Raw genomic sequence first — 27,931 nt, 5'->3', positions numbered from 1 at the left:
CTAAAAGAAATAAAGAAGAAAAGACTCGTCGTCTTGTCTTCCTCAAATCCTTATATATATAGAGAGAGAGACACACACACACACAATTCTTATTCTCAAACTCAAAATGTTGGAATTATAAAACTCTCTCTCAGCTATGAGCTTGAGCTCTGCCATGGCTACAAATTGGAAGCTTTTTTTTTTTTGTTGTTGAACCAAATTAAAAAGAGAGAGCTTCAACGTTATTACTTAGTATTCTAAAACTGAGCTTCCACTTCAACTATATCAATGAATCAACTTCAATTCTTCAACTCCTTTTCTCTTCCAAGTGAGTTCTCCCTCTCCCACTTCTAACTTCACTTTTTTCCTCTTTCTGTCAACTTTAAAGTGATCTTTTTTTTTTTTTTTTTTGAAATAAAGTTAATTGGATTCGCCAAAGCGAGTATGACTCATATACATCAAGTTTAATCTCGAGCTTACTAGCATATATATATATATATATACATATCATTGAAAAGCTTCGTGTATTGTAACACTTTGGGATGTGTTGTGTGAAAAATCTTTGTGTTTTGAGATGTCTCACACATCTCATAATAGTATAGAAAATTCATAAATTTGAAGTCAAAATGAGTATAGATCAACTGACATAAAATTTATAGTATTGACTTTGAGCCACTACAAGAAAATAGGCTTCTCTCGACACACAAAACAGTTGGCAATAACTAGAAAGAGCATCGACAGATGATCCACCAATGGGCAAACTGTTGTCAACAGATTAGTTGGGAGAAAGACATCGAGAGAAAACCTTCCGACACTAAAAGTAACTCGTTGGCAAATATTTTCATAACTTCCAACGGTATAAATACATCGTCATATGAGTTAGTATCTTAAACAAGAAAACAAGAAATATATTTTACTATACCTAAACGAAACACTTCGACGAACACGATCATCGTAAATTCAATACATTTTACTTAAATTAACCATTTTAGCATGAAAAAAAACAACCAATGTACACAAGTAAAGCAACTTTAATAAATTTTTACAATTGAAAAGCTTTAAGACAATTTGATAAAACATTGCCCTTAACTAAAATTACCTATTGAAAAGCTTCAAACCAAAATTACATAGTGTATGACAATTTCCTAAATACCCCTACCCACAGCCAATATATTAGCTAAACTATGCAAACATCACTTTAAACCAAAATTAACTAAAATGTAACAATTTTCTAAACACAGGCAAAACAAAACACCCCCTCCCCTAACCAAACATAACGTTGACATAAATTAGTATATTCATCTTGACTAGCATCATTATATATGTTTCTTAAAAGTTAAAAGTTTATATTAAGATGAAATAATATCATATAACTATTAGGATTTTGACGTGGATGTGGATTGGTAGAATATTAACATGTTAGGGGTATTTGGTTAGCGATAAAAGCAAAGAATTTAGTTGTTATTTAAGGTAGTTGACACGAATAACGATGTGAAAAATATGAGTATTTTGGTGAAAAATGTGAGTTGATGAGAATAACGAGTTAATAATCCTCTTTAATTATTGATGAATCAAACAATAGTTTACTTTTTTTTTACCCACCCAATTTAACCTCCCGAAATTTATCAATTCACCAGTTCCTCGAAGAATAGATATGATGTATCAATGTGTTAGGGATGAGGTGCAAGGTGACATATTTAAAGATTTGCATATTCATTGTCTTTGTCAAGAAAAATGCGCCATTAGGAGATTTTATCAATTTACTCATAAAAAACGAAAGAGAGAGATTTACCTAATTTGCATTTTTTTTTTTTTACTATTTTCATGATTAGCCTTTTATTGCTATTAATTCAAATTGATTAGCTATTATTACCAAAAATTTGGAACGTAAGTTTTTAAAAATGATTAACAACAATAAATCTCCAACTTTATGATTTTTTAGTACGAATTGAGATAGAGTGATATGAACTTAAAACCAAACCTCCTCTTCTATTATATATAAATGTCAGCCGAGCTTGAGCTTAAATTTTTATAGGTCTAAACACTATTTTTATTTTGTATGTATCAGAAAGTGACTAATAGATAATGCTCAAAAGAAATAATTATCATTGTACAAGAAAAAACAAAATTATCATTATCAATGTTATTTTGATGCCTCGAGTGAGGTTTCCTTATATAAGCAATTTCTTAAAAGAATGAAAATCCCGTTTTTATCCAAGCGAGAATGACAGGTTATGCCCACTAAATATAACGGACGGTTTGGAGAGTAATTCAACGGGACCCACAATAATAATAATAATTCCAAAGTACAGAATACGACGTCGTTTAACTTTTTACTCACCGAAACGAATCCATGGGCCCAACACATTTCACGGCCCATTTCAAATACTTGGGCCTAACCCTTAAAAGGGTATTTTGGGTATAATACCTAAATTTCATTTATATGACTAATTGCATTGTATTATGTGTTATGCCACTAAGGTTTCTTTTGTACGATTATTACGTGATAAAATGTCTGAATCTCTTATCGCAATGGAAAGAATGTTATGTCAAAACATCCTTAAAAGTTTACGAATTGTTTTAGATCAATTATTTAACAGGTCGATGAGATAATAGTATTGAACTGTTATAAATTTACAGAAACAGAGTACTTAGAAATTATTGTTAAGAAGCTTAGTCATTAATTTTAAGAAAATTACATAAGATGATAAAAAAATTTAAAAAACATAATTTATAGCACTTTTTTTTTTACATATTGCAAATATAACAAATATGACAAGTAATTAATAATATTATATGGCTATCAAATTTCATGAGATAACTATCGAAGAGATATCGAGATTATATGTAGTAACATGGATCCTATCAAGCAAACATCCCCTAATCTTGTGAAGAAGAGATAAAAATGATTTTTAATTTATAGATGAATCATATCTTAAAGTCCGATTTATTTATTTATTTGTTTCAAAAGAGGATGACTTATTTATTTATTTATTTTGAAGCTAACGTTCGACAAATCTGTTGCAGTTTATAAGCTTTCTCAATTAGGCGCGAACTGGCAATGGCGGGAATTTGATTCGACATCGTCGTGTTTGTGGGAGTGTATAAGTATAGGGGTGCACTTAGTGTTCCTGGGAAGTTTGTTAATTCAAATTCTTCAAAGCTTTGTTAGTTGGATATGGAATTCTTTCGATGTAGAAAGCAAATCGACGGATCAAGCTGCGGAAAATTGTCCCATCAGCCGGAAACTGAGTGTTTCTTACAGAGCCATTGTAGGTTGCTCCTTCTCGATGTTGGTGATTCATGTTCTTATGGTTTTCGTTTTGCAAAATGGAAGTGTTTCTCATTGCAATTCCAGAATCGAAGTTCTTTCTTCAGAGATAACGCGAGTGATTGCTTGGGGAGGAGCGATTTTCGCAGTTTTTAGGGTTTTACGCGATAAATCCGTCAAGTATCCTTGGATTCTAAGAGGATGGTGGTTTTGCAGCTTTGTTTTGTTGATTGTTCATGTGGGTTTGGATGCGTATTTTGGAAATGTAAAGCACTTGGGAGTGCAAGTGCAAGATTATGCCGAGTTTTTCAGCATTCTTCCATCGATTTTTCTGTTTGGACTTTCAATCTATGGGCATACAAACATAGTTTTCAATGTTCATAATGGCTTGGAAGACCCACTTCTTACGGAGAAATGCTTAGATCAAGAGAGGGATGAGAAGGATTCTCCTTATGGCAGGGCTACGCTTTTTCAACTCATTACCTTCTCGTGGCTCAATCCCCTGTTTGCTGTTGGATATACGAAACCTCTAGAACAAGTGGACATACCAAATGTTTGTAAGATTGATTCTGCAGAATTTTTATCCCATTCCTTTGACGATACACTAAATTTTGTAAGGAAGAAGAACAATAGCACAAAACCGTCAATATACGAAACAATATATTTGTTTGGTCGAAAGAAAGCTGCAATAAATGCTTTGTTTGCTGTGATAAGTGCTGCAACATCATATGTAGGACCTTACCTTATTGATGACTTTGTGAATTTCCTCACTCAGAAGAAAATGCGGACCCTATCAAGTGGATATCTTCTCGCACTTGCCTTTGTTGGCGCGAAGACGATCGAGACAATAGCTCAGAGGCAATGGATTTTTGGTGCACGTCAACTGGGTCTTCGTCTTCGAGCTGCTTTGATATCTCACATATACCAAAAGGGGTTGCGTCTGTCAAGCCGATCTCGTCAAAGTTGCAGCAGTGGGGAGATCTTGAACTACATGAGTGTTGATATCCAAAGAATCACGGACTTCAGTTGGTACTTGAACACTTTATGGATGTTACCTATACAAATTTCATTAGCTATGTACATTTTGCATACAAATCTGGGTGTGGGGTCACTGGGTGCATTAGCAGCAACTCTAATAGTCATGTCCTGCAACATACCAATGACCAGAATTCAGAAAAGTTATCAGACGAAGATAATGGAAGCTAAAGATAATAGGATGAAAACAACTTCAGAAGTTCTTAGAAACATGAAAACACTCAAGCTTCAAGCATGGGATACTCAGTACCTCCAAAAACTAGAAAGCTTAAGGAAAGTGGAGCATCATTGGTTATGGAAGTCGTTGAGATTAATGGGAATTTCAGCTTTTGTTTTCTGGGCAGCACCCACTTTTATCTCCGTTACAACGTTTGGGGTGTGTGTCTTACTGAGAATTGAATTGACTGCTGGAAGAGTCTTATCTGCTCTGGCTACCTTCCGTATGCTACAAGATCCCATATTCAATCTCCCCGACTTACTCTCTGCTCTTGCACAAGGCAAAGTCTCGGCGGATAGAGTTGCTTCATACCTACACGAGGATGAAATACAGCAGGATTCCATCACTTATGTTTCTAGAGATATAACAGAATTTGATATAGAAATAGACAATGGAAAATTCAGTTGGGACCTTGAAACAAGAAGGGCATCTCTTGATCAGATAAACTTAAAAGTAAAAAGGGGGATGAAGGTGGCAGTATGTGGGACTGTTGGTTCGGGAAAGTCTAGCCTGCTCTCTTGCATACTTGGTGAAATAGAAAAGCTCTCAGGAACAGTAAAGATCAGTGGTACGAAGGCCTATGTTCCTCAGTCTCCTTGGATACTGTCAGGAAATATTAAAGAGAACATTCTTTTTGGAAATGAATATGAAAGTATTAAGTATAACAGAACCATTAATGCATGTGCTCTGGCAAAAGACCTTGAGTTGTTTTCTTGTGGGGACTTAACTGAAATTGGAGAAAGAGGGATAAATATGAGTGGAGGACAAAAGCAGAGGATACAAATTGCTCGTGCAGTTTATCAGGATGCTGATATTTATCTCCTTGACGATCCTTTCAGTGCAGTTGACGCTCATACAGGAACTCAACTCTTTGAGGTTAGTCAGGATGTACTGTAAAGGATTAGTGCACAATACCAAAACTGTATTAACTTGTTTGTGAAATGTTTTAACTTGAATCAACATCCTAATAAAACGTTGTTATTTCCATCTTGCCTTATAGGACTGTCTAATGGGTGCTCTCAAGGAGAAGACCATAATTTATGTAACCCATCAAGTTGAATTTCTACCAGCCGCTGACCTAATCCTGGTTAGTGAAATGCCACGAAAGTGTTCTCTTTTTCTTTTCTTAGTTGTTTCAAAATACTTGACTATTTATGTTTTCTTAATTATCTGAATAACTATCAACTGCATAAGTGGATTTAGGCCAACCCATCATGTTCCGGGAAAGGGAATTCAGCTCGGATTTATCTTGAATGATAGAGAAATTATTCTCCAAAAACTACTTGATTTTGGGAATTGTATATTACCAAAAAACTTTATGAAGTCATTGATGTTTGTGATTGATATTTTCTGATCACAAAGATTGGTACATTTTGTAATAAACATTTGGCAGGTGATGCAAAATGGAAGAATTGCTCAAGCTGGAGGATTTGAAGAACTTTTGAAACAAAACATAGGGTTTGAAGTTTTAGTTGGTGCTCATAGTCAAGCTTTAGAGTCCATCGTCACAGTTGAAAACTCAAGTAGAAGACCTCAACTAACAAATACCGAAAAAGAATTGTATGAAGATTCTACCGTGAATGTGAAGCCTAAGAACTCACAGCACGATTTAGTGCAGAATAAAATTTCTGCAGAGATAACAGATAAGGGAGGAAAATTGGTTCAAGAGGAAGAGAGAGAGAGAGGAAGTATTGGTAAAGAAGTGTACTTGTCCTATTTAACCACTGTGAAAAGAGGAGCATTCATTCCAATCATAATCTTGGCACAGTCATCATTCCAAGCTTTACAGGTAACTAGTAACTACTGGATTGCATGGGCTTGTCCGACTACAAGTGATACAGAAGCAGTAATTGGGATAAATGTCGTATTATTAGTTTATTCACTACTTTCTATTGGAGGTTCACTATGTGTGCTTGTGCGAGCTATGATAGTAGCCATAGTAGGACTTCAGACAGCACAAACACTTTTCACAAATATGTTACGCAGTATACTCCGGGCACCAATGGCATTCTTTGACTCAACTCCAACTGGTAGGATTATAAATCGGGTGAGTTTAACATACAATTCAGCTTATGATAACTATATATTTAGTTTACATATAATTTATTAAAATGAGAAATAGAAGGAAGAAAAAACAATAAGTTATAATGTTTTTATGACGAAGACACTAATGATTATGTTAGGTAGAATAGTTCCCAGGGCTTTAATCCTTACTTGTATTTTCATTGCAGGCATCCACTGATCAAAGCGTTTTAGATTTGGAAATGGCTATGAGGTTGGTTTGGTGTGCACTTGCAATAATTCAGATGACAGGCACCATTGTAGTAATGTCTCAGGTAGCATGGGAAGTGTTTGCTATTTTCATTCCTATTACTGTGGCTTGCATCTGGTTCCAAGTGAGTAACGAAACCCCTATAAACTTTTGTGTTTACATTTTCCTAATGTCTTTGAGTAGAGGACTTATAATTTAAGCTCTTATTATGTCAGCAATATTACACACCTACAGCACGAGAACTTGCTCGTTTATCTGGGATACAACGAACTCCAATCCTCCACCACTTTGCAGAATCCCTGGCAGGAGCAGCAACTATTCGCGCCTTCAATCAGGAAGATAGATTTCTCAAAACTAACCTTGGTCTTATTGATGACCATTCAAGGCCTTGGTTTCATAATGTTTCGGCGATGGAATGGCTTTCTTTCAGATTGAACTTACTATCAAATTTTGTTTTTGGATTTTCATTGGTGTTGTTAGTAACTCTTCCCGAAGGAACTATTAATCCAAGTGAGTTTCTTGCCTACATGTTTTACCATGAAAGAAATCACGAGCCAACTATTTTAGGGAATGCACTTAACATTTTCTTGGGAATTTTTTTAAAAAAAAATGTTCCTGTAGCTATATTTCACTGAGGGTAGATTTACTGAAACAAACTTTAGTATCTTATAGCCTAATTAAATAGAATTACACATTTACAAAGAATTGGAACCTCTTCAGGTCTTGCAGGCTTGGCTGTAACTTACGGGATAAACTTGAATGTTTTGCAAGCTACTGTTATTTGGAACATATGCAACGCGGAGAATAAAATCATTTCTGTTGAAAGAATTCTTCAATATTCAAAAATAAAAAGTGAGGCACCACTTGTTATTGAAAATTGCAGACCACCAAGCAATTGGCCTCAAGATGGGACCATTTGCTTCAAAAATTTGCAGGTGAACCTCCATAGCAATGTGTATAAAATTTAGCAAAAGAAAATTCTAAATTACTTGTGGCATATAATCGTTGCCCGATACTTAAACTTAACAAATTTGCATGTTTAACAATATGATTTGATTTAGTTTAATGCCTTGTCTGAGCTTTGGTTAATAGATTATTTTCTAATTATGATCTTGGTTTGATTTTGTTGGATTGGAGCCCTTTGTTGTAGTTGCTTTTGGACTCTCTTGTCCTTTGTTTTTGTTGGTCTCCTTTGATTCCCCTTGTATCCTGTTCATTCTTTCTTAATAAAAGTTTGATTTCCTATTCCAATATATATATATATATATATATATAGACGTGTGTGTATTGTGTTTCGATTAGAAGTACAAGTTTTATGCGGATACAATTTTCTTTCTAATGAGCTTCAACCTTAATTTTGTAGATCCGTTACGCGAACCATCTCCCGGATGTCTTGAAAAACATCAGTTGCACCTTCCCAGGAAGGAAAAAAGTAGGTGTTGTAGGAAGGACAGGCAGTGGAAAATCAACTCTTATACAAGCAATTTTTAGGATTGTTGAACCTAGAGAGGGAAGCATCATGATAGATGGGGTTGACATTTGCAAGATAGGCCTCCATGACCTGAGGTCAAGGTTAAGTATCATCCCTCAAGACCCTTCCATGTTTGAAGGAACAGTTAGAGGAAACCTCGACCCACTAGAGAAATATACTGACCAGGAAATTTGGGAGGTAACTTTTCTTCTCTGTTGATCTGTATTGCTTATAACGAAAAAGAAAGAAAAAACAATAAGGATTAGTATTCTGAGAGGGTTTCTCTAATTTGAGCTACTAGTAGCTGTCATGAATAGATACCATACAACAATGAATGTATCTAAGAAAATAACAATGATAATAATGTTGAACGGCTAGTTTACTGTGCTTTTACTTTCTCAGGCGTTAGACAAATGTCAATTAGGTGCTTTGGTGCGTGCAAAGGACGAGAGGTTGAGCTCTTCAGGTTGGGCCTGCCAAATTGAATTTGATTACATTAAATGGGAAATGTGGTAACATGGCTTTTCTAATGCATCGTACTTTCATTTTTGTATTTTGGCAGTGGTTGAAAATGGAGAAAATTGGAGTGTGGGTCAACGGCAACTATTTTGTCTCGGAAGGGCATTGCTTAAGAAAAGCAGCATTCTTGTCCTTGATGAAGCAACAGCCTCCATTGATTCCGCAACAGATGGCATCATACAAAACATCATTAGCCAAGAATTTAAAGATCGAACCGTAGTTACCATAGCTCATAGAATCCACACAGTTATAACCAGTGATTTTGTCTTGGTCCTCAGTGACGGTGGGTTTGAAGTTCTTTCTCATTCATATATAATCTTGCTGTCTAGTGTTTGTGTTGGTTACTTCGCTGAAAAGATTTTGATATATAGTAAGTTAGAGACTCAACAACTATTGTTTTCATTGAGCAGGAAGAATTGCAGAGTTCGACTCACCGAAAATGCTTCTCAAACGAGAAGATTCATTTTTCTCTAAACTAATAAAAGAGTACTCCACGAGATCTCAAAATTTCAATAGTCTAGCAAATCAAAGGCGTGAATAGAGCTTTCTAAGCAGCTCAAAGAACCAAAATGATACTGGCCATCAAAGAAACCAAGAACTGCAGTCTACAATGGCGATCAAGGTATGCATATTCGAAAAGTATAAGTAATTTTCGATTCGTAACCTCGAGTTGATTCTAGGATAAGTTAGGTGCACCTGAACAAAATAGGAAACGAAACGCTAAGAATATATTAGTAGGAAATTGTCCACTATAATCTTTTTAAGATGACAATGAAATAGCAGAAGCCACCTAGCTAAGATTTCATCTGATCTGCTGATTAGAAACTTATAGTCTTTTATTCTTTTGAGAATAAGGTTACCATGTAATAATAATATCTATACAACAAATTTAACTTTGCCATTAGCCAACGTGAATACAACTCTTAAAGAACAATATCCTACCACTTGTCCACCCCCCCCCCCCCCCCCCCTCCCCTCCCCCAAAAAAAGGGACCTGCAGATTTCTGTGGATTTAAATCCCCATGTGTGTGTGTTTTTTTTAATTAAATAGTGACATAGTTAAATAATGAAACTCATGGTTTTGGTTTGCATGTAAAGTGGAATCATCCTTCTGAAAAGCGACTTTATTAAGATTTGATACTCTATATTTATGTTTAGATCATTATAACAATTAATATGGACAGATGTAAAGTCTGTGTGCTTATATTAAATTATGATTATTGGTTGTCCTTTTACAATCTATGACCTACCGGAGATTTGGTAATAATGACACACAGGTACAGAAAAAAAATAATAATAAAGTTTTCAAGATAGATTGAAATGAAGCAGGATTTTTTGGTCTTAGCAATTCAAATAGTGGTGATATGCTTTGCCAGTATAGATATTAAATGTAGAGTAATCAAGGAATAACAATGCATAAGGTCTCAAATGTTCTAATAAACCATGTTATTTCATCAAAGATTATGCTTTATTTATGTTCGATATTTTCATGGCATTCGATTATCTAAAAAGAATAAAAAGAAAACATGGATATCGATACATATAAATTCTAATTATCAACTATTAAAGTTGCTTCAGGTTTGAGTAAGGACAGCCTACATCAAATCTGACTCAACCAACCTAAAAAAACAAAAGTCATTTATTAAAAAAAGTGCATATAACAGCTTTCTTTAAACAAATTTAGTAAAATAAAATCAAATAGCTATGCGTTGTCAATTAGAATTTCCACATTCCCCAAAATCATTTTAATAATTTATTTTCATATGATTTAGACCATACAGAAAAGCTTTTCTTTCTGCTTCTGCCCAATAATAGGGTTAATCATTTCATTTTTTATTCTTTTTAAATTTTATGATATTAAATTTGTGTTCACTTATTTATTGAAGTTTGTTTTTTTATCAGTCGATGATATCTAGTATGTCCAAACTCCTATAATATTACTTCTTTCTTAAAGAATTGTTGTGTTTTCTTCGTATTTCAAATCTATATATAAACACTTTTTCATCTTTAAATTTTTTATTTTGTTAGTATTTTTAACCATTTTAAAAAACCAAGTGAAGTATTGATAATTAAAAAAAAATCAAAAATAGAATATTTGATCAAATATTTACCCTCCATAGAAAAATTAAGTATTTGATAAGTTTTGAATTTTAGTGATTTTATTTTAATTAGTTTATCAAATTTTCTATATTTAAAAAAACCATATTTTTAGCTAAGATCCCCATATTAATATTTTAGATGTATTTAATTACTACATTTGCAACGACTCTAAACAAAATCAATATCAAACATGATTTCTTTCCTTAAAAAGAGCAACAAATAATGAGTAATTAACTAATACATCTTATTACTCTCACCAAGTCATAAGATTGACTAATAAAGCACTCGAATGAATACATTAAGTCGATGATATAGTTACCAATCTAAAATCTATAATCTTACGAATTCTCTTGGCCTCGTGGTATCAAATCAATTGATGCAAGTACGAAAATAAAGACAAAAAAATAATAACTTTATTTTATTAATTAGAAAACATGTCACCAAACGTGGTAGGTAATTTGTAGCCATATTGTTATAGAATGAAGCGTTAGAGGCCATATTTTAGCAACGCATCGTACTCACAGCCCCACCTCTCAACAAACCATCATGCTCTGAAAGCGATTTTGAATGTTTATTCATCAATATATTTTCCACTAACACTCAACTTTTAACTTTTAGTCTTCAATGCTTTTTGGCCACCTCGAATCTTCTCTCTTTTTTTTTTTTTTTTTTTTTATAAAAAAATATATATTATTGTTATTATTTTTGTAATACTTTTCTCAGTGTTTGGATTTTACACGTAGATAGTAAATCAAGTAATATTATTATATTGGGATTAGAAGTCACTTTGAGATGATAATCAACCTACTCCATCGAAGGACGTATCCGACTTTGTGTTTGGTTAAGATCTACCTTGACCTTGGTTGAGGTTGAACATTTTCCCATGGACTCATTATAGTTCTAGGGTTATGTTTTGGGTTTGAGACATGCCCGAGGACATTAATTTGACTTTGGTGCAAACTAATTATCCTATATATCCCCTTGGAATAGGGTTAGGATTTTATATTTGGCCTAAACGTTGTTATTTGTATCTTCTTTTTCTTTTTTTTTACTGTTATTGATCAATAGATTGTATTCTTAAAATTACCGATACAAGTGATTATATATTTGAAGCTCCGAAATTTTGAATACATTACCTAGTAAAGTATTCATAATCATTTAGATTCACATGAATAATCATTTGGTTTTTTTCTTTTTTAAATTAAGATTGCAATCGCTACTTTTTATACATAAACGTGATATTCATTTTTTATTGATTTGATTTTTTTAATTAAAAATCATGTCGATCGTTTGTATAATCATAATATTAGTTTTGAATGTGCTTTTTTCAATAATAATAACAATGATAAATAAATTATTCATACTTTATAGAAAAAAAAATTACTAAGAAACAAAAATATTATTTCTCGCAATTACTTTTTTTTTAGTTTAAGAAGAAACACTTTTTTTTTTTAATTTGGCTAGAAATAAAACTGATATCTTATTAAAAGAAATGCAAATCACAAATGTGGTCAGTCTTTTTCATCTTTTGGACACTGCTTTTCCTTTTCTATGTATGTATAATATTATAACAATTAATAAGATTAATTATAAAAAGAAGAAAAAGAACGACTTGTCATCTACCTCAAATTCTTATATATATACACACACACAAACAACACCAATTCTAAAACTCAAAATAATGATGACTTATATAATTCTCTCTCTCTCTCTCTCTGCGCTATGAGAGCAGCCATGGCTAGAAATTAGAAGCTTTTTTGTGGCACAACAAAAAGAGGTTCAACATTAAGCTTCACTTCAACCATGTCTACAATGACTCGCCTTCAATTCGCCTTCAACTCTTTTTCTCCTTCAAGTGAGTTCTCTCTCTCTCTCTCTCTCATGGTTTTTGTTTCTTCAGAGTACAACCACTAAAAACTAAACCTAACCCATTGAAATCTTTTTCTTCGTATCACTGCCTTATAAACAACATTTTCTTGTATTAGATGATTACTGTTGATGTAACACTACGGAATTTGAAGATGAAGAGATTTATCAAACTTTAAAATTAGAGAACATCTGATGTCAAAATGAGTAACATAAAATTTATACACTAAAAGTGTTCAATTCTATTATGTTTTAAATAATTAACCGTAAGATTAAAAAATGAATTAATTTACAAGAATTATATCGTATTATTTTTTAGGATTTGATGTGAAAAGAAATTGGTTGATAGATAGAATATTAATATAAGTTAGAGATGATATCAATGTCACAAATTGCCCACATTGAAACTTTTGTCTCTTTCTCATAATTAACCTACGAAGAGTGAGAGATATTAGATTTAGTTCTATAAATTTTTCATGAAAAATAAAACTTTGAAAATATAAAATCCAAAATCCAAAATATGAGGAAAAAGAAAAAAAGAAACAGTAACCAAAATTAAAAATTTGAAAGTACGAGAATAACAATAAAACAATTCTCTTTAAATATTTTCAAGATTTTTATCATTTAAAATAATTTTTTATTATATATTACTTGTGACCAAACTCTCATTCACTCACTCACATCCCTATATACTAAAATATTTATTTGTGCTTTTTCCTTTATTTTTTACACCTCGAAGAGAGGGTTTCCACTTTCCATATAAGAACGATTTCCTAAAAGATGAACGTCCCGTTTTTATCTAAGCGGGACTGAGGGAGGGATGATAGAGGGAATAAGACTAACGGGCGGTGTGGACAATAATTCATTGGGCCCTACCTTTAATAATTCAAAGGTACGAGGGACGACGTCGTTTTCTTCCCATCCCTTTTAGAACCTCACTTTAGTAACCAAACTGAATTCATGGGCCCAACACATTTCTTCACGGCCCATTTCATTTATTTGGGCCTAACCCTAAAAGGGTATAATAGCAAGACTCATAACTTTGTAACACATACTACATTCTTTCCCATATTTACCCTCCTTCACTACTCTCTTGTTCTTCGAAAAAATTGGTAATCCGATCCATTCGAATTATTCAATTCAAATCGTAAGTGTTGGGTTGGATTAAATTGTATTGGGTTATAAGATTTGAAAAAAATAATTTGAGATGGATGGTCGGATTATGCAAGTAAAGGGTCGGATTGACTCGGTCCAATCCAATTATATATATATATATATAACCGGTTCATCTTTTGCCAACTCCGAAACTTTGAGTTGGTCCATAATTTTTTTCAATTGAAATCTATTTTTGTTACTCGACTATTTAGTCAAATCCTCTAAACTTGTATTAGTAGTTGTGGACGAAAATATTTAAAATTTGTTCGTGATAATTTTAAACTCCATAGAATAAAACAAACGTGATGTTTTTATTATTATTAATTTATTTTTATAGTTGCAACATCTAACTATCTTTTGCATTTTAAAATTGATTTGCTCTATCTCATTATATTCTCTAAATTTAAATAAAAATATTATCCCTTGCATCTTTTTGAAAAAATTAAATTTATCTCCTAATGGGATTATATTTTCGTTTGAAAAATATTTAAAGCAAAATATACATTTTTCTCTACACTCCCGGTTTCTTCATTTGTTCCGAATTTTAGTTTCACTCACACTTGCATCTTTTTTTCTCCCGTAAAATCCATATATTGAAGGTATTTTTCTTTTTTGCCTTTCCATTTTGTAATTCCTTTATTTTATTTACTTTCAAATAGAATGATGCTTCCTTATTTTCGTTGTGAATTGATAATTAATAAATAGAAAAAAAAAACAATAATTAGTTTCATTTAACATGATTTACGTTATGAATTTTAGTTTATAGTGTGATTTAATCTAACTTTTAATAACTTACTTCATAAACCTTGATATATATTAAATTGGTCCTTTTTTAAGGAGGGTATCAAATTAGTTTGTAGAATGATAATGAAATTTATATAAATTAAGTGTATGTTCAAAATTGAAAATTCAATTGGATGAAAAATTGGAAAATAAAAAACTAAAGTTATGACCAAATCAATTCAAATTTGAAAGACCTAAATTTAAATCCTTAATTTTAGGAAAGTTAAAAAGTATATTTTTTTAACTTCTTACGTTATTTATTTATTTAATATTATTATTTTAAATTTTGATTGATTTATTTATTTATTATTTTTTGAAGCAATGTTCGACAAAGCCGTTGCAGTTTACAATCTTTGTCAGTTAGGCACGAACTGGCGGTGGCGGGAATTTGATTCGTCATCACCATGTTTGTGGGAGTATATTAGCATAGGGGTGCAATTAGGCTTCTTGGGAGTTTTGTTCATTCGATTTCTTCAGACATGTGTGTGTTGGATATGGAATTCTTTCGATGTAGAAAGCAAATCGACGGATCAAGCTGCGGAAAATTGTCCCATCAGCCGGAAATTGAGTGTTTCTTACAGAGCCGGTGTAGGTTGCTCCTTCTTGATGTTGGTGATTCATGTTCTTATGGTTTTTGTTTTGCAAAATGGAAATGTTTCTCGTTGCAATTCCAGAATCGAAGTTCTTTCTTCAGAGATAACGCGAGTGATTGCTTGGGGAGGAGCGATTTTCGCAGTTTTCAGGGTTTTACGTGATAAATCCGTCAAGTATCCTTGGATTCTAAGAGGATGGTGGTTTTGCAGCTTTGTTCTGTTGATTGTTCATTTGGGTTTGGATGCGTATTTCGGAAATGTAAAGCACTTGGGAGTGCAAGATTATGCCGAGTTTTTCAGCTTTCTTCCATCGGCTTTTCTGTTTGGACTTTCAATCTATGGGCATACAAACATAGTTTTCAATGTTCATAATGGCTTGGAAGACCCACTTCTTCTGGAGAAATGCTTAGATCAAGAGAGGGATGAGAAGGATTCTCCTTATGGCAGGGCTACGCTTTTTCAACTCGTTACCTTCTCGTGGCTCAATCCCCTGTTTGCTGTTGGATATACGAAGCCTCTAGAACAGGAGGACATACCAGATGTTTGTAAGATTGACTCTGCCAATTTTTTATCGCATTCCTTTCTCGAGACACTAAATTTTGTAAGGAAGAACAATAGCACAAAACCATCAATATACAAAACAATATATTTGTTTGGTCGAAAGAAAGCTGCAATAAATGCTTTGTTTGCTGTGATAAGTGCTGCAACATCATATGTAGGACCTTACCTTATTGATGACTTTGTGAATTTCCTCACTCATAAGAAAATGCGAACCTTATCAAGTGGATATCTTCTTGCACTTGCCTTTGTTGGTGCAAAGACGATCGAGACGATAGCTCAGAGGCAATGGATTTTTGGTGCACGCCAACTGGGTCTTCGTCTTCGAGCAGCTTTGATATCTCATATATACCAAAAGGGGTTGCGTCTGTCAAGCCGATCTCGCCAAAGCTGCAGCAGTGGGGAGATCTTGAACTACATGAGTGTTGATATCCAAAGAATCACGGACTTCAGTTGGTACTTGAACACTGTATGGATGTTACCTATACAAATTTCATTAGCTATGTACATTTTACATACAAATCTGGGTGTGGGGTCACTGGGTGCATTAGCAGCAACTCTAATAGTCATGTCCTGCAACATACCAATGAACAGAATTCAGAAAAGTTACCAGACGAAGATAATGGAAGCTAAAGATAATAGGATGAAAACAACTTCAGAAGTTCTTAGAAACATAAAAACACTCAAGCTTCAAGCATGGGATACTCAGTACCTCCGAAAACTAGAAAGCTTAAGGAAAGTGGAGCACCATTGGTTGTGGAAGTCGTTGAGATTAAATGGAATTTCAGCTTTCGTTTTCTGGGGAGCCCCCACTTTTATCTCCGTTATAACGTTCGGGGTGTGTGTCCTACTAGGAATTGAATTGACAGCTGGAAGAGTCTTATCTGCTTTGGCTACCTTCCGTATGCTACAAGATCCCATATTCAGTCTCCCTGACTTACTCTCTGCTCTTGCACAAGGCAAAGTCTCGGCGGATAGAGTTGCTTCATACCTACATGAGGATGAAATACAACAAGATTCCATCACTTATGTTTCTAAAAATCAAACAGAATTTGATATAGAAATAGAAAATGGAAAATTCAGTTGGGACCTTGAAACAAGAAGGGCATCTCTTGATCAGATAAACTTAAAAGTGAAAAGGGGCATGAAGGTGGCAGTATGTGGGACTGTAGGTTCGGGAAAGTCCAGCCTACTCTCATGCATACTTGGTGAAATAGAAAAGCTCTCAGGGACAGTAAAGATTGGTGGTACAAAGGCATATGTTCCTCAGTCTCCTTGGATATTGTCAGGAAATATTAGAGAGAACATTCTTTTTGGAAATGATTATGAAAGTACTAAATATAACAGAACCATTAATGCTTGTGCTCTGGCAAAGGATTTTGAGTTGTTTTCATGTGGGGACTTAACTGAAATTGGAGAAAGAGGTATAAATATGAGTGGAGGACAAAAACAGAGGATACAAATTGCTCGTGCAGTTTATCAGGATGCTGATATTTACCTCCTTGATGATCCTTTCAGTGCAGTTGATGCTCATACAGGAACTCAACTTTTTGAGGTTAGTTAGGAACTTAGGATATCAAACAATGTAAGCAGTACTAATACAGTTTTAACTTGTACCTGAAATGTCTTAACTTGAATCAACAACCTAATGAAATGTTCTTATTGTTGTCATACCTGAAGGACTGTCTGATGGGTGCTCTCAAGGAGAAGACCATAATTTATGTAACCCACCAAGTGGAATTTCTACCGGCAGCAGACCTCATCCTAGTTAGTGAAATGCCATGAAAGTTTTCTCGTTTATTTTTTTTTTAATTTTTTTAAAATACTTCGTTATGCATGTTTTCTTAATTTTCTGAACAACTATCAACTGCATGCATGAGGTTTATCTTTAGTCATAGAGAAATTGTTCCCCAAAAACTACTTAAGTGATGAGAAGTATCAATCTTATTAATGTTTTGTGAATTCTATATTAGCAAAAACGTTTGAAGTAATTGACCTTTGTGAAATAGTTTCAGGTCTCTAAAATGGCCACGTTTTGTAATATCATTTGGCAGGTGATGCAAAATGGAAGAATTGCTCAAGCTGGAGGATTTGAAGAACTTTTGAAACAAAACATAGGGTTTGAAGTTTTAGTTGGGGCTCATAGTCAAGCTTTAGAGTCCATCGTCACAGTTGAAAACTCAGTTAGAAAACCTCAACTAACAAATGCCGAAAAAGAATTGTGTGAAGATTCTACTGTGAATGTGAAGCCTAAGAACTCACAGCACAATTTAGTGCGGAATAATAATTCTGCAGAGATAACAGATAAGGGAGGAAAATTGGTTCAAGAGGAAGAAAGAGAGAGAGGAAGCATTGGTAAAGAAGTGTACTTATCCTATTTAACCACTGTGAAGAAAGGAGCATTTGTTCCAATCATAATCTTGGCTCAATCATCATTCCAAGCTTTACAGGTAGCTAGTAATTATTGGATGGCATGGGCTTGTCCCACTACAAACGATACAGAAGTAGTAACTGGGATGAATTTCATACTGTTAGTTTATTCACTACTTGCAATTGGAAGTTCACTATGTGTTCTTCTGAGAGGCATGCTAGTAGCCATAACAGGACTTCAGGCAGCACAGACACTCTTCACAAATATGTTATGTAGTATACTCCGCGCACCAATGGCATTCTTTGATTCAACTCCAACTGGTAGAATTATAAACCGGGTAATTTTAACTTACAATTCAGCTTGTGATACTGGCTATATGTGTCAGTTACCTATCCTTCATTAAAAAATTTATTGACATATTACAAATAAATAGAATGAAGAGATTTAATTGTTATTGCAAGTATAAGTTATGTTCCCAAATCCCAACATTTGCCCAGGTGGACCTTAATGTTTTCATGAGGAAGACATTAGACGATTGTGCTAACCAGAATAATTCAAAGAATAGTTCCCATGACTTTAAATTTATATTTTACTTTGCAGGCATCCACTGATCAAACTGTTGTTGATTTGGAAATGGCAACGAGGTTGGGCTGGTGTGCGTTCTCAATAATTCAGATTCTTGGGACCATTGTAGTAATGTCTCAGGCAGCATGGGAAGTGTTTGCTATTTTTATTCCTATTACTGCGGCGTGCATCTGGTTTCAAGTGGGTAAAAAAAACCCTACAGACTTTTTACGTTTACATTTTTCTAAAGTCTGTGAGTACTTATAAATTAATCTCCAACTATGTCAGCAATATTACACACCTACGGCACGAGAACTTGCTCGGTTATCTGGGATACGACAAACTCCAATCCTCCACCACTTTGCAGAATCTCTATCAGGAGCAGCAACTATTCGTGCCTTCGATCAAGAAGATAGATTTTTCAAAACTAACCTTGGTCTCATTGATGATTTTTCAAGGCCTTGGTTTCATAATGTTTCAGCGATGGAGTGGCTTTCATTCAGATTGAACGTACTATCAAATTTTGTTTTTGGGTTTTCATTGGTTTTGCTGGTAACTCTCCCCGAAGGAATTATTAATCCAAGTGAGTTTTTTGTGTACATGTTTTACCGTGAAAGAAATCATAAACTAATTTTTTTTAGAATGCTTCTAACGTGTTCTTGTAGTTAAATATTTCACCGAGGGTAGGTTTGCTGAAACAAACTTTAATATCTTATAGCTGAACTATATAGGAGAATTACATATTTAACAAAGAATTGAAACTTTTCAGGTCTTGCTGGGTTGGCAGTAACATATGGGATAAACTTGAATGTTTTGCAAGCTAGTGTTATTTGGAACATATGCAACGCGGAGAACAAAATCATTTCAGTCGAAAGAATTCTTCAGTATTCGAAAATAAAAAGTGAGGCACCACTTGTTATTGAAAATTGCAGACCACCAAGCAATTGGCCTCAAGATGGGACCATTTGCTTCAAAAATTTGCAGGTGAACCTCCTTAGCAATATGTATAAAATTTAGCAAAAGAAAATTCTAGAGAATTTAGCCATATAACCATTTCCCGATGTAATTTGCATGTTAAACAATTTGATTTGATTAGGTTTAATGCCTTGTCGTGAGCTTCAGTTAATAGATCATGGTTTGATTTTGTTGGATTGGAGCCCCTTATTGTAATTTCTCTTGGGTTCCCTCTTTCCCTTTGTTTTTATCGGCTTCCTTTGATTCCCCTTGTATTCCTTTCATTCTTACTCCAGCTTATATATGATTTGATTAGAAGTACAAGTTCTACGTACATACAATTTTCTTTCTAATGAGCTTCAACCTTTTGTAGATCCGTTATGCAGACCATTTCCCGGATGTCTTGAAAAACATCAGTTGCACTTTCCCAGGAAGGAAGAAAGTGGGCGTTGTGGGAAGGACAGGCAGTGGAAAATCTACACTCATACAAGCAATTTTTAGAATTGTTGAACCTAGAGAGGGAAGCATTGTAATAGATGGGGTTGACATTTGCAAGATAGGCCTCCATGACCTGAGATCAAGGTTAAGTATCATCCCTCAAGACCCTTCCATGTTTGAAGGAACAGTTCGAGGAAACCTCGACCCACTAGAGCAATATACCGACCAGGAAATTTGGGAGGTAACCTTTCTTCTCTGCTGATCTGTATTGCTTATAACGAAAAAGAAGAAAGAAAATATATATTATTTTGTGGGGTTTCTCTAATTGGAGCTACTTGTAGCTATCATGAATAGATACCATATACCAACGATTTTATCTAAGAATTAACTATAATAGTAATATTGAATGGCTGGTTTACTGTGTTGTTACTTTCCCAGGCGTTAGACAAATGTCAGTTAGGTGATTTGGTGCGTGCAAAGGACGAGAAGTTGAGCTCTTCAGGTTGGGCTTGCTAAATTTAATTTGATTACATTAAATGGAAAATGAGGTAACAAGGCTTTTCTAATGCATCATAGTTTCATATTTTGACAGTGGTTGAAAATGGAGAAAATTGGAGCGTGGGTCAACGACAATTATTTTGTCTTGGAAGGGCACTGCTCAAGAAAAGCAGCATTCTCGTCCTTGATGAAGCAACAGCCTCCGTTGATTCCGCAACAGATGGCATCATACAAAACATTATTAGTCAAGAGTTTAAAGATCGAACCGTGGTTACTATAGCTCATAGAATCCACACAGTTATATCCAGTGATCTTGTCTTGGTCCTAAGTGATGGTGGGTTTGAAGTTCTTTCCTATTCATATTTAAAATTGCTATTTATTCTTTATATTGGTTACTTTGTATTGTTAGCTACTAAACAACTATTGTTTTCATTGAGCAGGAAGAATTGCAGAGTTCGACTCACCAAAAATGCTTCTCAAACGAGATGATTCATTTTTCTCTAAACTAATAAAAGAGTACTCCACGAGATCTCAAAACTTCAATAGCCTAGCAAATAAAAGGTATGAATAGAGCTTCTAAGCAACTCTAATGACATTGACGTTGTCAAAGTCTAGAATGAGATCGAGGTATGCATATCCGAAAAGTAAAAATCGTTGTCGATATGTTACCTCAACTTGATTTTAGGGTAAGGTAGGTGCACGAGATAGGAAATGAAATGTTAAGATAAACATTAATGGAAAATATTCCATTTTAATCTTTTTACGATGACGATGAAATAGCTGAAGTCACATAACTATATTCTCAAGATTTTGGCCGACTTTCTGATGATTACAAGCTTGTAGTCTTTATTTGTTTGAAAATAAGATCATAGACAAATTCAATTTTTTGCTTTCTAATTGGTGCTGTTAGCCAACCTAAATATAGTTTGAATTATTTGATAATAGATTTAAATAACTTTTGAAAGCATCCTTCTGTTAGAATTCCCTCTCCTTAATGGATAAGGTTACCAATGGAGAATTCTTTCTCATCTATAATTGAAAATAGAGATGATTGGATTTGCACCAATAGAAATCATAAACTTGATACATTGATGGCAGAAAATTGAGCATCTCAGAGAAGAGAAAGCCTTGTGGCTTCTTTTTAGATGAGTTCTGGTGATGGGTTTTCATATTTTTGTAAATTCAATCAGTTTCTGAACCGGTTTATTTGATATGGAAAAAAATGTCTAATTGTCACACAAAATGTTAGATTGTTACTCGAATTAATATGAACAATTATGAGCACTTTTTTCAAAATTTAAGGATTAAAATAAACACTTTGAAAGTTTAAGGACCAAAACAGTATTCAATAATATCTTTAACTAAGAGGTGTGTTTTAATCTTCATTTCACACGTGTACAAAACTCATTAACTAAAGGACTACAACCAATGATACAAACCACAAAGGGTAAGGAGAAGATGTAGCAAAAGGCTCTTGATCCACCAAAGTTTTGTAAGCCGAAGAATGAGCCAGGTCATTGTTGCCACTTACAAAGATGGTCTAAAGAGACGTCACCCGGGACTTGTGCACAAGTGATCGTCTCATGGATGAAAAATGCAACTTGTTTTCAAACAAAAAGTTATACGAGAGAGGTCCTCACAGATGACCATGGCTTGTCCACTGTAACAGGGCGGGGGCTAAAAGATATCATACGAGAGAGGTCCTTACAGATGGCCATGGCTTCAACGATTTTTTTACGTTGTCACATCTATTGATAAACTTGAGACCAACAACACAAACCCATTACAAAAGATCTTGAAGCACATACCGTCGGGATTAGAGATGTTCAATTTTTCCACGAGAACACTCGCGGAGATTTTCCAATTAGGCAAAAAATGGGATAGTGAGTAAAGAAAAAAAAATCACCGATAGGAATGCATTCTCCATCTTTGCCAGATTGACCTCGAGTTAAATTTTTAATATAATTCTTTAATGTTATGTTATTATTAGAATTAATGTTATGTTATTATTATATGAATATTGCATTTAGAACTCATGTTTGATTATTCGTCGGTCAAGATAATAAATTGTTTAAATTGAATACTTCAATTTAAATTGTACATGTGAATAATTTAATTCATATTTAATTCTTCCTACTAAAAAAAGTTGGTTAGTCTTTTAGGTCAAAATTTGAGTAATTTATCTCTAAATTTAAAATGTTACATAAGACAAACCGTAATTAAACAATTTAGTGATAAAATTGATTATTTAATTTAAAATATGTTCACATAAGTAATTAGATTTTTCTCTAAAAAATACTTCCCATAGAAATGAGAATGAAAATAGGGAATGACATCTCTCACGCTTTTTGCTCCGTGACATCTCTTGAAACCACCAATTTAAGAATTACTATCAAAATGATTAGAAAAGGTTGAACTAAAAACTATTACAAATTAAACCCAAAACACTCACCCACAAGTTTTTGATTACAATACATTACAATCCACCAAACACCGTTAATTTGTTGAACAAAAATAGCTAGTTCAAAATTATTTCACAAAACTATTACATCAGAATGTAGGCTAAATTGAATAATATCTAGAAAAAGGGGGGAATGTAACTTCGAAAAAGAAAAACTGATGGAAAGAATTGGAGGAATTCAACATACCATTAAATAGGTATGGAAACTTTGATGAATGCTGCATAATTCTATCATATGAGAATCAATGAACACAAAGTCGAACAAACTAGATTTTATGATACATAATAATAATCATAATAACAAAATAATGAATCAACACCTAGATTAAAAAAACACCAAAAAAAAAAAACATTATCCATCGCTTCATAATCAAAGTTTCAATATTCCTTAACAATCAATGAAACAAATCGATCACTAATAATAATTACTCCTTTCCATAAAAATCTATTCAAACAAAAAAAGGGCTCGAACTTGATGCTTAAAAAGAAATAAAACCAAAGTAATCTTAGTTTTCATAAGTAGCTGAAGAATATAATTAATAAAACATATGACTAGCAACAGCTTTAAAAGAGTTGTTCGAATTGATCCTAATAATCTCCATTAAACTCCAAAAATATCCAAATAAAATAACACAGAGCTTCAGTCAGGCTAATTTCAAAGGCACAAAATTTTATAACTTGAACGCAAATATCTCTCAACACCATTAGGGAAAAACCCTATGAAGTTTAACCAGTGATTTGCTGGGACTTGTTAAGAATCACACCCTCATATTTCACCTGGAACCACTTCATGGCATCCTCCTTTGTGACTCTGTGCTGGATCCCAACACGAGACTTGCACCTCCTGCGACGTCCAACACGGTATCCCGGTCGCTCCAAAACAACGAAGAAGTCCATACCATAGATACCGGTGGATGGATCGTACCTGAAACATCATAATTGTATACATAAACACGCCAGTTATAATGAAACTTCAAACATAGTGATGGCATATTCATCTATGAAAACATCAAATATCCCCCTACTCAGTATTCCCCATGTTCATCCTGCAGAAAACATCAATCCCCAGAGGCCAAAGAAATAAGTTTTCACTGGATGAAGACGTTAAGGACCGGGTCAGGACTTCCCTACTCCTTGCAGAAGATTTCTATACACATTGTGACAATATCATTCACAGTGAGTCAAGATAGTTCCCTCTCAGTTCCCAACCCAACCGACCCTGAAGAGAATTTCAATACCATCTCTCTTCAACGAGAAAGAACCGAGCAGGAAAACTACCAACCCCAATACCAAAAACCTCATCCCAACTTCCCAATCAATATTTCATTTCTAGTTAATTATATTGATATAATATAAAACTGAACCGCCTGACATAACAGATTTAACGACTCATCAGCAAATTTCATACAAATTATGAGACATAACTTAAGGGATGTTAAAATGAATAGGGGCTTACTTGATCCCAAGATCAATGTGCTCCTGAATACCAAAGCCAAAGCATCCAGTATCACTAAAGTTCCTACGAAGCAACTCGTACTCCTTCACCTTTAATCCACTTTCCAAAAGTTGCATCGCCTTCTCTCCTCTAACAGTGACATAGCAAGCAATCTTCTCATTACGTCTGATTCCAAACGATCTTACAGTGTATCTCGCTATAAACCACAAAGAAAAGACATTGTCAACCAAATCCAATATCAAGCTATGAGTGTCAAACATAACTTCAGTTCAGTTCAACTATAAACACATAAACTCATAAACACAAATCCCACAATGAATGAACTATTAACGGTCGTTTTTCCTGGTGTTAGAATATGAATTTCCTTATTTTCAAACAGACCATTCCAGAATCTAAGCGAATAGACTACCGGGGGGGAGGGAGGTGGTTAATGTACCTTTAGAGAAAACAGGGCTCTGGCCGCTAAGTTGTTCAAGCACCTGAGGGAAGTCAATCGTTAATGGCGGAAATAAAAACAAGAAGCAACCCAGAAGAAGGAAGAAAATTTACAGGATAAAGGAATACCTTGGCAGCTCTGGTGAGGCGATCTCCACTCTCACCAACAGAGATGTTGAGGACGAGTTTCTGCACCTTAATATCCCTCATGGGGTTCGATAACTTCTTCTCCGAAGCCTGCGCCATATTAACAGAAGAAAATGGTTAGGAGAATAAGAACAGTTAGTTATGGAAATTTTGAAGATCTAGAAGGAGATGAAAGAAGACGAATGAAGAAAAAATCACCATTGGAGTGTTCTGTGGCAGGTGGCTGCGGCTTAGGCGTTGCTGATGTTGGTGCTGCGAGGAAGAAGAGAAAAAACCCTAATATGGGTTGAAGTAGCCGAAGCTAGGGTTTCGAATTCGGCTACGTTATGGGCTTTTGGTTGTGGGCTTCTTACAACTGCTTAATGGGCCTCATTTTGGGAAATTATGTAAAGGCCCAACATTCTGCCATAGTTTAAAAAAATTAACGGATGAATTTTTAGAATAATTATTAAATACGTAGCGATATTTTTTAAAAGTTGTAAATATAGTAAAATCTATAAGCGATAGACTTTTATTATTGATAGATTCTTATTTTATCAGTAATAGATAAATATTTGCTACATGGTCTATGAGTGATATATTTCTATCATTGGTAGATTTTGACAAATTTTGCTATATTTACAATTTTTTAAAAATATTGTTATATACTTAGTTATTTTGAATATAATTGTTATATCTACAACTATTCCTCGAAAAATCACTTCCATCCCTTAAAATCTCTACAGCGGATTTACAAATATATCAATTAGACTAGTAATCCTTTTTTTTTTTTTCCTTTCTTCCTCCCTTCCTTTCTTTCTTTCTTTCCTTTTCTTTTTTCTTCTTCTTCATCTTCTTTTTTCTCTCTTTTTTTTTAAATAAAAAAAGATCTTACTGATGTCTGAAATAATTGAAGGATGTATAGAAATTCAAATTCCTATTAAATGGAGTATAAAAGTTGGGTCCAATCCACGAATTTGTGTAACGTATTGATTACTAATTAAGTAATTTCTGATTATGCTAGCAATATTACACACCTACAGCTCGAGAACTTGGGCGGTTAGCGGGGATCAACCAATCTCCAATCCTCCACCACTTTGCCGAATCCCTAGCAAGAGCCGCAACTATTCGTGCCTTCAATCAAGAAGACCGGTTTTTGAATACTAACCTTTGTCTCATTGATGGTTTCTCGAACGCCCAGTTTCATAATGTTGCAGTTATTGTGTGGCTTTCTTTCAGATTGAACATGCTATCACATTTTGTTTTTGCCTTTTCATTGGTTTTGTTGGTGACTCTCCCAAAAGGAATTATCGATCCAAGTGAGTATCTCAGGTATGTTAAGTAATACGCTTCAGAATTAAAGTTGGAAATCAAAATCTGGAAAATTTGAGAACTGTAGAAAATTGTTTTAGGATGAATTTGAAATGCACGATCAACAAATCTCCTGAGTGTTAATCAAATGCCAATTATCTAAAATAAAAGTTTATTTCTTTTAACCCAAATTAACAGTATTCCTAATGAATTTAAATATTTTTCAGGTATTGCTGGCTTGGCAATATCGTATGGAATAAACTTGAATTCATTACAGGCTTCAACTATATGGAGTATATGCGATGCACAGTACCAAATCATTTCAGTAGAAAGAATTCTTCAATACTCGAAGATAAAAAGTGAAGCGCCTCTTTGTTATTAAAGACTGCAGACCACCAAGCAATTGGCCACAAGAAAGGAGTATTACTTTCAAAAATTTGCAGGTAAGCCTTGAAATAAACAATGAAATCTAGAACTTGGTTAATGAAGTTTGAGGTTAATGCATTAACCTCAAATTTTTCTCAGCTTAATGAAATTCTTAAAAGTTCAAGCTCTACATGAATTAACTGTTGGTCTGTTTTTTTTTTTTCTTTTCCTTTCATTTTCACAGTCTTCATTTTCTAATGAGCTTGAACCTTTCCTAGATTCGTTACGCGGACCATCTCCCAGATGTCCTAAAAGACATCAGCTGCACCTTCCGAGGAAAGAAGAAAGTGGGCATTGTAGGAAGAACAGGGTGTGGGAAATCAACCCTCATACAACCAATTTTTAGGATGGTGGAACCTAGAAGAGGAAGTATTATCATAGATAATGTTGACATCTGCAAGATTGGCCTCCATGATCTACGATCAAGGCTTCGCATCATCCTTCAAGATCCCTCCTTGTTTGAAGGAACGATTAGAGGAAATCTTGACCCCTATAACAGCACTCGGAACAAGAAATTTGGAAGGTATGATTTTAAGATTGTTAAAATCACTTTCATCGTATTGAAATTGACTTCGAAACACACAATTAATTATTCTAAATCAATTTAATCTTAATTTTACAATTTTAATTGTAATTGTAATGCAATTAAAACTCAGTGCGAATGCTTAAAAGCTGATTTTAAAATGACTACAGCAATTTTGACCATTTTAGAATCATTCCCAAACCTACTAATAGTGTTCTATTTAGGACTTATGATAAGTATGAGATGATAATCAACAAGTACTTGAGAATTCAAATTGCTTTTGTTTCTTTCGCATCTTCAGGCTTTATACAAATGTCAATCAGATGAATTGGTGAGTACAAAGGAGATGAAGTTGAATTCTCCAGGTTGGTTTGTGAATTTAGAATACTGAACTTGAACTTCAAATTGAATGCACAATCTTTCAGCTTTCTTGGTTCATCATTTTGAATTCCATTGACAGTGATTGAGAAAGGAGAAAATTGGAGTGTTGGTCAACGACAACTATTTTGTCTCGGAATGGTACAAAACGTTATTAAGCAGTAGTTTAAA

At 34.0% G+C, this 27,931-nt stretch overlaps 2 protein-coding genes across 12 annotated transcripts; one reads left to right on the top strand and one right to left on the bottom strand.

Annotated features, from left to right (window-relative positions):
- Positions 1 to 81: 81 nt before the first annotated feature.
- On the top strand, positions 82 to 26,822 carry LOC103483408 (putative ABC transporter C family member 15). Of its 10 annotated transcripts, none has more exons than XM_051085957.1 (11): positions 82 to 307; positions 3,007 to 3,255; positions 15,261 to 17,374; positions 17,500 to 17,586; positions 17,874 to 18,527; positions 18,791 to 18,955; positions 19,043 to 19,337; positions 19,524 to 19,738; positions 20,082 to 20,387; positions 20,585 to 20,648; positions 20,739 to 21,541. In XM_051085957.1, the coding sequence occupies exons 1-11, from the start codon at positions 268 to 270 to the stop codon at positions 21,131 to 21,133; spliced, it is 4,584 nt and encodes a 1,527-aa protein (XP_050941914.1). In that variant the 5' UTR covers positions 82 to 267; the 3' UTR covers positions 21,134 to 21,541. The 10 variants fall into 10 exon arrangements, 9 of the variants coding, with proteins under 9 accessions (XP_050941914.1, XP_050941920.1, XP_050941917.1 ...); XM_051085960.1 differs by lacking the exons at positions 15,261 to 17,374; positions 17,500 to 17,586; positions 17,874 to 18,527; ... (3 more) ...; positions 20,082 to 20,387; positions 20,585 to 20,648 and adding exons at positions 5,503 to 5,589; positions 5,896 to 6,549; positions 6,734 to 6,898; ... (2 more) ...; positions 8,138 to 8,443; positions 8,648 to 8,711 and having other exon boundaries at positions 83 to 307; positions 3,007 to 5,378; positions 20,739 to 20,978; positions 21,085 to 21,541; XM_051085959.1 differs by lacking the exons at positions 15,261 to 17,374; positions 17,500 to 17,586; positions 17,874 to 18,527; ... (3 more) ...; positions 20,082 to 20,387; positions 20,585 to 20,648 and adding exons at positions 5,503 to 5,589; positions 5,896 to 6,549; positions 6,734 to 6,898; ... (3 more) ...; positions 8,648 to 8,711; positions 8,808 to 9,047 and having other exon boundaries at positions 83 to 307; positions 3,007 to 5,378; positions 21,085 to 21,541.
- On the bottom strand, positions 23,596 to 25,481 carry LOC103483409 (60S ribosomal protein L11-1-like). 2 transcript variants are annotated; one of them, XM_008440022.3, is made up of 5 exons: positions 25,342 to 25,481; positions 25,126 to 25,233; positions 24,998 to 25,040; positions 24,562 to 24,757; positions 23,596 to 24,030 (listed from the first exon to the last, which is right to left on the bottom strand). In XM_008440022.3, exons 1-5 carry the CDS (start codon positions 25,342 to 25,344, stop codon positions 23,832 to 23,834), a joined length of 549 nt encoding a protein of 182 aa, XP_008438244.1. In that variant the 5' UTR covers positions 25,345 to 25,481; the 3' UTR covers positions 23,596 to 23,831. The 2 variants fall into 2 exon arrangements, with proteins under 2 accessions (XP_008438244.1, XP_008438243.1); XM_008440021.3 differs by lacking the exon at positions 25,342 to 25,481 and having other exon boundaries at positions 25,126 to 25,242.
- Positions 26,823 to 27,931: the final 1,109 nt, after the last annotated feature.

The sequence above is a fragment of the Cucumis melo genome, chromosome 6, assembly GCF_025177605.1.
Source record: "Cucumis melo cultivar AY chromosome 6, USDA_Cmelo_AY_1.0, whole genome shotgun sequence".
In the NCBI taxonomy this organism is placed as follows: Eukaryota; Viridiplantae; Streptophyta; class Magnoliopsida; order Cucurbitales; family Cucurbitaceae; genus Cucumis; species Cucumis melo.
This window is presented reverse-complemented; position numbering and strand designations above follow the sequence as displayed.